Below are 12,260 nucleotides of genomic sequence, written 5' to 3'. Positions count from 1 at the left end.
TCTCTCTCTCACACACACACAAACACACACACACACACACGCGCACAAGCAAAGTGGGCAAAGCGAGCAAAGCGAAGAGGGTTGGTACCCAGTCTGGGCGCGCTGGAGCTAAGCAACTGGCCTTTGTTTGTGAATCGGAGCAGTTTAGGGGACATCCTCCGGTGGCCGCGGGGCGCGCGCCTCCGCTGAGTGTGCGGTGCGGTGCCCAGCGGTGCGGGGGAGGCTCCTCCGCGCCGGCCCAGGGCCCCCGCACCGCCCCCGCCGGCTCGACGCGCCAGGCGTTGCGCTCTCCACCGAGCGGGCGGCCGCAGCGCACTTGGCTGGGGCGAGAGGCGAGAGGCGAGAGGGGTGGGCGGACTGCTTGGTTGGCGTTGGCGCTCTGCAGTGCAGTGGAGTGTTAGCCCAGCTCCCTATATGGTCGGGGATTAGCTAGGCGCTGCTGAGGCTGAGGCTGAGCCAGGAGCCGGAGGAAGAGGAGGAGGACAAGGACGAAAAGGAGGAGGAGGAGAAAGAGCGCAGCAGCAGTCAGCGCACGCCGAGCGGCTGCCGGGGGAAGCAGAGGCGCCGGAGGCTGGGGCACCGCCGACGCCTCGGGAGCCATGGCCGAAGGGGGAGAAGGAGGCGAGGACGAGATCCAGTTTCTGAGGACTGTGAGTCTCCGCGGCGGGGGCGAGGCCGTGGGCAGGTGGGGAGGAGCGCGGAGCGCGGCGAGGAGGGGCTGGCTGCGCTGCGCCGCGCCGCGGTGCCGGGTGCCCGGTGCCGGGCGCTTTCTCCGCACCCGCGGGCTGCAGAGGCGGACCAGCCACCTACCCGCGGGGCCGCGAGGGGCTGCGTGGAAAGGGGCACCATCTCCTGCCTCTCCCTTGTTCCTCTACTGCCACCCCTGCCCCAGACCCTCCACCTAGGACCGCTCGCTCTCCAGGCAACTTGCTACTTGGTCTGAAACCCTTGATGCCCAAACTTCAGCAGGGGTTTGTTCGTGGTTGTCCTGACCCAAAAGATCGGCGTTGGAAGCCCTCGCCCCGGGGTCGGCCCTCTGACACCTCCACACTCCACGCCAGCCCCATTCCTCTTCCAAGGCGCCCCCACGCACCGGGAAACCGTCGGGAAGGAGCCAGCGGGGCAGGGGGGAGCGTGGAGAGCCGAGTGGGAGAAGCGGGCGCAGGCGCTAGGTCCTAGCCCTGGGATCGCTCAGAGGGGAATTCACCCAGCGCTGCCCTTCTCGTGTGAAGCCTCACGCGGGCAACTGCTGCTGGAGCCTGACTGACTGCCTGCCGTGGGTTCGAGAGCTGTGGCTTCTGTTCCCCGCTCCCGCGAGCCCCGCAGGACAGGGAAACCCCAGTCAGTGGCTCCGCGTCACTCAGGTCCCCTCCTTGGCACCTGAGGGCGCTGCTGCATCCCAGATTTGGGGGTGAGGGGGTGAAGTCTGTTGCAGCCACACCAGCCTTGCGCTATAGGAGATAATGCAAAGACTTTCAAGGTGGACGGCCACCCGGAGGGGTGGGGGCCTTGGGGATGCATCCTAGCGCTGATTTCAGCCAAGTGACCTTGAGCAAGTCGCATAATCCGCCCTACTTAGCCTCAGTTTCCTCGTGTGTAAAATAAAATGTAGCCAGCGTTTCAGGGTGATAAGGATTAAATGATATTGTGAATGTCATAATGTTTGGTAAACTGTAAATTGGTCTGTAAATCTTAGATAATTTTATATGCACTGCTTAGCTGTCAGGAATTAGAATGAAATTCTTTCTTTCCCTCTCTCCCTCCCCTATAAGGGTGCCCCCCCCCACCCATGACCTGGTCTTCGAAGATCACAACTTACCTCTTGTCCATCTTTTGAACCACTCTCCTCCTGTCAAAGTGCTTCCTTCCAATTCTTTTCAGTTTCTCTTCCAAACGTGGTTCTTTTGTCAAAGCTAGGACTTGGGTCTTATTTGGGTGGGGGGGTATGGAAGTACCTGGCAGCCTGCTGGTACTACTGAGAGGCTACAGTATTCATCTCTTCATCCTTGGTCTGACCTGCAGACCCAGACTCCATTCTCATCTCTCACACTGCACACAAGATGGCCCCGTAGTTGCAATTCATGACAACCCTATTTTTATAAAGCTGCCTGCTCCCCTCAAAGCCCCATGAAATCCTTTGCTTGTCCCTCTGACAGGTGTCTTTAGTAATGGATGGGTGGCAGCTCAGGTTCTTTCTGCCTTGTGTCCTCCATGATCAGTAATTTCTTCTGCTTATTATTAATGATCTTTTGGGCATTATTGCTTGAAAAAATTATCTTCAGACCGATAGGGTCAATGTTGAATAGATGTCCCAGGGAGTTGAGGCTTACGAAGGTGGTGGTTTTCGTGAGATCCTTATCTCGTACTTTTCTCTTGGCTTCTGAGCCATCTTCCCTGACTTTTCCTCTCCATCTGGCATTGTAAGTGTTTTTGTTTTTGTTTGTTTTTGGTACACCTGTAGCCAAGGTTTATTATAGTAGTGGTTCTTAAGTTTTGTGTGCTGGGCTTCCTGCCCTAGAGATCAGAGCTGGTGGACCTCTTTTAAAGTACACCCATGACAGCCTGTGGAGTTCAAGGACCCAGGTTCAGAACCCCTGTTGCAGAGAACTACATATCACTTATGGCTTAGAGCGAGTGCTGGAGGTAACCATAGGGGCAGTGATTCAAATGTGGCATTATTGATTCTTTTCCTTCTTGTTATCACCTTATGTATTTTTTAAGGTGTGTTCCTCATTTCTTCACCCTATGAGACACCTTAACATCTTAATTTTTAGTTCACTGGGAAGGAAATAGGTGATGAAACTGAAGCACAGAAAATCAAGTGACTTGGCCATAGCTGTTGACAAGTTATTGGTAATTTTCATTGTACAATGTTAAATTACATTCCCGCTAGAGCTTGGCATTGAGCGTTACACCAGATGTTATATATAGTCTTAAGAATATACTTAAGAATATAAGAGGAGTACTGCAGCTTTCTGAGCTTGGCATCCTCCTTCTTCATCCGTGAATTTGACAAAATGATTTATTGGAATCCAATAGCCATAAGCTTTTGATCTCTGCACAGAATTTTGACTTTAGGGTAGTTGGGAACACCAGGCTTGTGCTAGCGGTGGGATTTGTCTCTCCTTTGGATATGTCTGGGTTAGGGAAGTTATTTCACTTTGAACTCATTCAGTTACCTTTGCCTTAGGCTTTCTTTCTCCTCCTCAAACAACACCTTTAAAAGCATTTTGGCAATGTATTAGTTATATATAATGCTTCCTCAGATTGCCATGGTCCTGGATGAAAAGGTGGCTGATACTGGACCATGGAATAGAATCATATCTTTGTAACCATGAATTTTAAAGGATTGCCATCCCAGAGAGCAGAAGCTTTTAACCTACTTACAAAAAAAGACCATACAATAGCATTATGCCAAGGATCCTAATCAAATTGTTAGTGGTTGTAGCGTCATGTTTGTTATAATAGTGCCAAAAATGAAAGCAGCTAGAACTATTGATAGTGTGAAATGAGCCAGAATTACTGCAGTAAGCACTATAGGTGTGTGTGGTGTGGCTTTAAACACTTATTTGTGGTAGCGTTCATTTTGGTTATAGCCTCTGATACGTTTGGAAGCTCACCCTCTCCTAAGTAGAGAACAAGACCTAAACAAGGGCTTTGGAAGCTTAAACACATGCTAACTAGATGCTACTGTACCCCAAGCCTTAAGGAGGCAGTCTAAAACTATATACCCTCTTCTGGCCTTCTGAAATCACTGACAGTCATGTATGCCAGTTAGAATCAGGCAGCTAGACAGATAGAATCTTGAAGGCTAAAATGTTCCCTCCCACTGCTCTTGGCAGTGGCATCCTCCTCTCTTCCGATTGCTCTTGCTGACGTAGCCAGTGTCATTGACGTGGCTCTGAAGCTGCTCTGAAGCAGATAAACCTGCCAGCCGCTGATCTGAAAGCAAGAAGTTATGGTGAGAAGTGACAATTACCCCATCTTCAGACAGTCGGTGGAGCGGCTGGCACCACCTTCTGCTTCGAGAGTGCCAGGAGAAAACTTTTCTCTCCTACTTTTCCCCTTAGACTACAGTATCCATTTAAAAAACAAAACACGACAAAACTCTAATCCTTAGCTTATTGTTTTTAAAATGTCACAGTGTTCTCCTTGCCAACTGCCTTTCCCCCACAATGTTAATTGAAACAGAACTCAGAGTGAGATAGACATTTATTTGCATTAGTTTCAATTAAAGGTTGGTCATAGACAGCCTAATTTAGCCCTCCCCATAGAAAGTTGTCCTCCTTCATCTAAATTTGCAGCTCTCGAGGGATAAGAAAAGGCACTTGGGCTGAAAATCAAGGATTGCTCCCTTATCTTGGGTTCCTGCCTACAGGGTGCCTAGGACAAATTCCTGAATTTGAGCTGTAGCACTCACGTGAGCTTGTGTCTCTCGTCCCTCCCCAGAGCGCGTTGTCTTGGGTTGGAATGACAGTGAACTTGTACCTGGTGATTTATGGATGCCTGCTTTCTTCTCCCCACAGAAGGGACCATTTACATAACAGCTGCATGAAGCCTGTGTTTTGGTAGATTTTCCTTAAGGAGATAAGGGAAAGGAGGTGGACACCTTCCTCCAGGCTGTAGGTGCTAGTGAGTAGCAGTGGAGGTAGTGATAAAATGCAGACCTCAGATACCCACACGTGTGGTGTGAGTTGTTGCAGAGCTGAAATATAAGCTCTCCTGCTGAGTTAGGTTTGAGGGTTAAAATGACAACACTTAGAATATTCCCACACTCTGGGCCTTCCAAGGTCACTTCAGGGCTTCCCATCTTCTCAGTCTCTCCTTCCTTGGCTTCTCAAGCTGATCTGATTAAAAACCCGTATCAGCCGACTGGACACACAATATCCCCCCCTTTCCAGGGAAACGTTCCCGTTGATGTGAGAAGGAGGCTGGATCCTTTTTTCCAAAGTGATGAACTGAAATCAGAAAGGCCGCATCAGCAGTAGGGGGGTGGTGGCACACACCTTCTCTGCTAAGACCAGATTGCCCTGTCCAGGGTTGTCCTAAGGATTTTAAGCTGCTGAGCTCCTGGGGAAGGAGGTGGTGATGACTGCAAACTTGGAAATATTTGGAATGCAGTGTGGCCCACTTTATAAAGACTGAGGTCAAGGGATAGGTCTGTAGTTGAAGAATGTGTGTCTAACATCTGTGCATGTGTTTTTTTTCTTATGCTACTGTGATTATTAAGCAAGGAATAGTTATTAACTATGTTAAATAACATATTTCATAAGTGTAATCCAGTGAAATATTCACAAGTGAAATATGTTATTTAACAATTTTTAGTTTCTAATATTGGTTTCTCCAGCTCCTTAGGGTTGATCTGAGGGCAAAAAAAAAAAAAAAAAAAAAAAAAAAAAAACGGTGAAAAAGAAAAGAGTGGGAGGAATGTATCTGGAGAGAAAAATACTCTGATGATTATTTTTGAAGGATTTGTATTTAAATAAGGTGTAGCTATATGTGCTTATTTGCCTCTTTGCTTTGTGTTGTTTTTACACCTTCATGGAAAGGAATCTTTATTTTATAATTTGTCTTTTTCTTTACCTTACTACTTAAAGAATTTTTAATTTAGAAGCCATCAACTCCATCATCTTCTAATTGATTTGGCATTCTTCTGAATATCTTTACCAATCTCAAGTGCAGACCCAGGCGGTCCTAGGTCTTAAGAACCCAATACTTCAGCTAATTTCCCACAAGTTCATATCAGTATAAACCTTTCTAAATTAGATATGTTCCTGAAGCTACCCTTAATACAAGATTTATCCAGTAGGAGTGGGATGCTGTAATAAAAAAAAAAAAAGAGCTTAGAGGCAAGAATTCGTATTTTTAGGTCTAGATCACTATGACCTTCAACGAGTCATGTAAGAAAATTGAGGTTTCATTTTTCCCACTGTATGGAGATAGAGCCTGCATTAACAGAAGTGTTGTGAGAGGAAACAGTCATTCCACGTGAGAGACATATTACCGCAAATGAGTGAATAGGTTGTGTTTCGTAGGACATTGTCATTGTGTCTCTCCTGTACTAGGAAGTCGACCCTGCTTATCATCAGATCTTGCTGGAAAACCAGCCCAGTCGCCCCCATCTCTACTGTGGTCTTTGTTGCGGATCCTTCCCTCCATCCCAGAGCTGTTGGTCAGCCTCTGGTGTTGGGCTCACCCCAGGATCTCTGGGCAATTCCTTCCCTAAAGCCAACTACAACTATTCTTAAGGTATTTGATTAAAAGACTTGAGAAGTCAAGTCAGTGGGTGTGATAATCTTCCAAAGGCCAGGTAGGCTCCTCCCAGGGTCCTCGTCACCCAACAGAACGCTCAGAGTTGTTTTCGTCATCTCAGAAAATTACCAAAGCTACCTTTTCCCATAGGACCGCCTTTTCTTATTGAATCCCGTAGCTCTTCCTTTCGTAGCTATTCTTCCTCTTCCCCCTCCTGTTTCTTTTATGAGCCCATTTTTTTCTTTCGCTCAAAGCATTGGGGACCTGCTTTCCTGTAAAACCAGAGCGGGTTTTCCTCCCAGGGATTCTGCTGCTTTAGTCATGTCTACTCAGGGTGTTGGGGCCTTTGAACAGTTCCTTTTGGCTGCACCTAGAGGAAGCAGATGCTTCTGGGGGTGGGGAGCCCAGCCAGTGGTGAGGCTGTAGGGCCACAGTTCTCCCTGGGGAGCCACGCTGGGTCCTCCAGGCCCCAGGCTGGTGTCCTCTCAGCCATCTTCTTGCTTGGAAGCCAGTGGGGGTGTTTTAGGGACAAAGACATTTCCAGTCACTGCAGTTTCCTTTGGTTCAGTGAATTTTGCCATCATAGCACCTCTTCAATTCAGAGAGAGGGAAGAAAAAGTGCTGGCACCTCAGCCCTGATCCTGCTACAGGGATGAGTCTCTTGAGATGCCAAGATTTTTTTTTTTTCTCTTTATGTCATTTCTGATTCCCAGTTGTTAGAATTAGAAAACAAAGTTCAGATCATCTCTGAGACTGATGATGCAGTATTCCAGAATAAAAGAGCTATACCTCCTCTCCTCACACGCACTTCTCCCCTCCTCTGGCTTAGAGTACATTGCTGACTCTACGGTCATACACTGGGCTATTGTCCTTTGAGGTGGGACATAGCGTTACAAGGAGGAGGCACTGAGACACCAGAGCCTTCTTTTTTCACCCTCCACACCCTATACAGTAAATTCCCCATTGATTTCAGGTCTCTCTGCTCCTGCACAGGCTTGTCTACTGGAGGAATCCTGTTATTATTGGATTCAATGCCCAAGAAGAAGGAAAGCAAACACTGTATCCTAAAATCAGATTACAAAGAGATTCAGAAATTATACTCAACATGAACTCTTCCCTCTGGGGTGACAGCTGCTTGCTGCCGCTTACTTCAGAGTGCAAAGGAGGCAGAGAGAGCTCTGGAGACAGAGCTGCTGCTGTCTGTGCAGAATTGTACAGGCCATCAACAGTTTTTCTACTGAGTTCAGTTTGTAAGTAGTTTTATGCTATAGGAACCAGCCAGTGTGATGAGCAAGGCAGCACACCTGTTGTAAAAGTGTAGGGATGAAAGTCTGGGTCGGTGTCAGTGTCATGGTGACCCATGCAGATACCCAGAAGAGTATCTTTCTCCTTGGTCTGTCTTTGGGATAAAGCAGTGTCTCAAGAAATTCCCCATATTAAAATGCTGAAATGCAAGATTGTTAGCTCAGCAGGTACTATTAATGATTAACATCATTAACAGCTGAGCAGAGCCGGTTCCTGAAGGAACGGGAATTGGATTGGAGAAACGTGAGAGCACATGGGAGCGTTGCTGAGAGTGGGCAAGCCTGAGTAGGGCACTGCATTGGTTCTTGGGGAACCCTGAGCAGGAAATATACATCAAAGCACAGGAATCTGGGTTCTGGAGATGGTGGTTCAGACTCCATCTTTATTTAGACCTTTGAGCAGAGGAGAAGAAGCCTTGAGTTACCTGGGAGAGAGTGGCCAACCTTCAGACATTCAGAAGAGCATTATTCACCATCAGGACCGGTGCTAATACATACTTTGTTTTAGATAATTCATAATCAGAGAAAACAGTAAGATAAGGTGACTCTACATCAAAATGAGAACTAAGGTGCCTTCTTCCTGAAGTAGAAAAGTGTTTGAGAGACAAAACCTCATTATCAGTTATTGTATTCATTGACGTGTCACTCATACTAATCCCCAGCAAATGCCCCAGAGACCCTGAAACCATTTCAAAGGGATTCCTACAGCAAAAAAGGGAAAGTGCTAAGGGGAGCTGCTTATCCCCTAACAGAGCAAATAGGAAAAGCTCTTACTGGAAGGTACAGGCATTTCACCCCACCAGTGATAGGTACTGGCATCAACTCTGAACATTTCACGGTTGAATTCTCTAATGGGGCTAGGCAGAGAGAGCTAGTCAGCGGGACTGCAGGAAGGAATGGAAAGTTCTCCATCAATGGCACATAAATGTCCGCAGTGGGAGAAGTATTGATTTGAATCATGGTGCTCTATACCATGGACCAGATCCAGACTGTAAATAATACTAGGGCAGAAAGAGAGATCCCATTGGCTAGAACCAGAAGCTGAATCCAAGAGATCAGATCAAAATAGGGCAGCTGGTCCTGGAGTAGCATGAACCCCTCCTAAGTCCCTTCTCAGTCACCCAGGACACTTGGCTGTTGTTTCAGTTTATGTCAGTGGTTCTCGTCCAAGTAATCCTCTCTTCTCTCCAGGCTGGCTAGAACAGAACAGTTCAAGAATAAACTATAGTGAGGTCTTGAACAGATCTCATCTGTTTGCAAGAGGCATTTTAGGAGAAAAACATAGCAAAGAACATACCAGTCAAATGATGGGTAAAGTCAGAGGTAAAGCACTTGCTGTATTTGGCAGCATTTCTATCGCCAGATGCCTGTGAGATTGCCTGCCCTTCCCAGGTCCTAGTTCAACCATTTGTAAAGGCATGGTAATAATGATTATATCTCAGAGATGGCTTAAAGAAACTCCAGGTTTCCTTCAGGAGAACTAGATATGTAAATATGGAGAGAGTAGTATGGAATAATAGTTGCCCTGTTCCCTGAAAATGTTCCCGTCAGCCTAAAGTATGAGCCATACATTATGAACTCCAGGAACGCAGAGGTCTTACATTTGGTTTATGCCAAGTCCTCAGGTACCTATAGATTGGAAAGTTCACAAATCTAAACACTTTGGGGTCAAGCAGGTAGCTAAATGTGTAAATCGGGCTTTATTTGCAAATAGAGGCAGGTCTGATCTGTACATTCAAATTAAAAAAATTCTCAACACTGCCAGTCAAGCAAAACACATCTGCAGCAGGATTCTGAGCTGCCTGCCAGTGGGCAGCTGCGAATGAGCACTCAGAATCTGTTTGAATGAATGCACTCCCTAGAATGCATGAATATTTTCATGATAGGATCAGGCTCACAATACACATCATGGTCCTTGGATAAAAATGTCAACCTTAAAGACAGTGTATCATTGATCACAGAGTGTAAAAGAGAGATTGGCAGGCAGACAGATTAATGGGCTTAATAGATGATAGACTTTATCATCAAAATGAATTCAGATTTTGCTAGTCTTTAAAACACCCTTTAAAGTTGTCATATGGATGTAGATGTCATGAAATTTAAAGAAAGCAGGGCGTGCATTCAACATGTATTGACCAACTACTCTCCGCCCAGTCTTAAACAAGCTACTGGAAGTTACGTAGATGATCTCCACCCAGTCTTAAACAAGTTACTGAAGTTATGTCAATGAAAAAGACATCTTAATGTTTGTTGTTTTTGACAGCTCCGGGTCAAGAGGGAGCTGAGACTTCTTTTGAGGTAGCAAGGATATCAGTCACTTCAGATAACTTTATAACAATTAATTTAACCTTTCCATGCTTCTGTGCTACACAAATTTTCCTGTTGAAAGGTATGACCTTGGGGAAGTTTCCTTACTTCTGTTCTTGTTTCCTCATGTTAAATGAGGGTAATCATAGTGCCTATCTGAGAGGGTTGTTGCAAGGATTAAATGAGTTAATCCATGTGAGGTACTTGGAACAGTGCTCAACATATCATAAATCCTCAATAAATATTATTTATTATTGTCTCAACAAAACAGTGTAAACATTGACATTAGTCACACTAGCTATTCCAAATGTCATTGCACAGTCATTTTATCGTTGGAAAGTACAAAGGGACGATCCCCTGGGATTATTCCATAGTCTTGATGCCTGACATTCTGCTTAACTCTAAATATGAGCGGGCTTTGTGAATGGAAATGAGCCTGCAATGTTCATGGCCTTGGGAGTACAGATTGGCAGGTCAGTTCTGAGTATCTGCTTTGCAAAGCCTCTTGATGCAAATGCCGATTGACTTTTCCCTGGGCAATTTTAAATTACGTCAATAGATGGGCAACATGATTTGGAGAATCCTCAACTACACAAAAATTCATCGTCTTTGGTTTGGGGAGACATTTTTTACAACTTATGTCTTAAGTGTAGAAATTAACCACTCTGGGAATTTACTGTATTTCTAATAACACAAGGTCATCCTGCTGTAAAGATCTGGCTTTTCATATCTAAGGATACAAAGCATGGACCTGAAGCAAAGCTTGATCCTTGCTACATACTTCACTGCCCTCTCCCCAAGAGGTCCTGCTGGGGCAGTTGTCCAAGCCTCTGATTCTTACTCTCTCCTCTCTATCAAACCTTATTCCCCTCTTTTTTCCCTCTGCTTTCCATGGAATTAAACTGGATCATATTGATTATTTAACCCTATTAAGAATTTTCCTTCCCTGGTTGAGAGTAGATGTGTATTAAGCTAAACTGCTATGCTCCTTAAGTGACAGGTGTGTAGAAAGGCACATGGACAGGCTGATGGCACCTTGTTTTTGATTAGTTTGGATCACCCTAATTGATTCTTCATTTCACTCAGAAATCTGGTCCCAATGACTGAAAGCTTAATTGAACTTAATAGATGGGAAATTTAATAATAATTAAAAAAAAAAAACCTAAAGCAAGATTTCTTCAAATAATAGAGAATGGGTGGGCTTTTGATTTCCTTAAAGAAAGGAGACTTCTTCTGGTGCTGAATCTGAGTGTTTCGCTAAGTAGCAATAGTTTAACATTTTAAGTTGTAAATAGAAAAGTGAACCCTATGGATGAATTGTTTCATTAACGCCAGCCTCGGTTTCCTAATCTAAAGAAAGGTGAAAATTGTAACTAATTCACAGAGAAGGGGTCAGGGTGAAATGATCAGACTTGAGATCCTCCAGAACAAGGCTCTATTTTATTACCATTTGCTGCTTCCTTCTCCCCAATGTCTAATTATGCCCAGCACTTGAGACTGCCCTCAGAAAGTACACTTCATAGAGTATAAAATGCTACAAAGATGTCACACATGCTTGTTAGAACTTGGACAACATTGACATCTGATGACATATGTTAGGCCATTCTTGGGTTGCCATAAAGAAAGGTGTATCTGAGACTGGGCAGTTTATAAAGGAAAGGGTTTAATTGGCACGTGGCTCTGCGGCTGCACAAGCGTGACACTGGCATCTGCTCGGCTTCTGGGGAGGCCTCCAGGAGCTTTTAGGCATAGTGAAAAGGAAAGCAAGAGCAAGCGTGTCACATGGCCAGAGTAGGAGCAAGAGAGGGAGCGGCAGGGGGAGGTGCCATACGCTTTTAAACAACTAGATTTCACAAGAACCCTCTCTGTCATGAGGACAGCACCAAGGCATGAGAAATCCACACCCATGACCAAACACCTCCCACAAGGGCCCACCTTCAACACTGGGGATTACAGTTCAACATGAGATTTCGCGGGGACATATAATCAAACTGTATCCCATATACAGAGAGCCCACTGTTCTAATTAGATACATTTTAGATCAAAGTTGCTCTGACATATTTATTTTTGTACATAAATTTTATTATATTGGCTCATAATTAGGCATGATGGTACACAATTCACATAAATGACTACAACCTATGTAAGTTTTGTCTATCCAGAACAACTCTTCTTCCATTGAATGTCCTAGTTCTCTCTTACTATTGATCTTAAAGTCGATGGTTTCTCTGGAACCACATCATTTTCAGGTCACCATTGTCACTGCGCTTATTGCAGCTCTACAAACGTAAATGACAAATTCAGAATTCACACTCTTGTCTACCTTACTGGAAGCTCTTAACCACTCTGTTGTCAGAGACTGCACCTGATAGTGGTGCTGACACAGATGATACATTG

General features: G+C 45.4%; 1 protein-coding gene across 3 annotated transcripts in view; it reads left to right on the top strand.

Moving 5' to 3' along the window:
* Positions 1 to 12,260, top strand: part of LOC105463656 (ryanodine receptor 3) — a 561,838-nt gene continuing 549,578 nt past the window's right edge. For 2 of the 3 annotated variants that reach the window (XM_071067164.1, XM_071067163.1), the window contains exon 1: positions 2 to 650. In XM_071067164.1, the coding sequence (XP_070923265.1) occupies positions 600 to 650 (51 nt within the window). In that variant the 5' untranslated portion in view covers positions 2 to 599. Of the gene's footprint in view, positions 651 to 12,260 lie in introns of all 3 variants that reach the window. The other variant, XM_071067152.1, reaches the window with a different exon arrangement.

The sequence above is a fragment of the Macaca nemestrina genome, chromosome 7, assembly GCF_043159975.1.
Source record: "Macaca nemestrina isolate mMacNem1 chromosome 7, mMacNem.hap1, whole genome shotgun sequence".
Lineage (NCBI taxonomy): Eukaryota > Metazoa > Chordata > Mammalia > Primates > Cercopithecidae > Macaca > Macaca nemestrina.
Note: the sequence above shows the minus strand (reverse complement) of the source record. Positions and strands in the feature narration are given on the sequence as shown.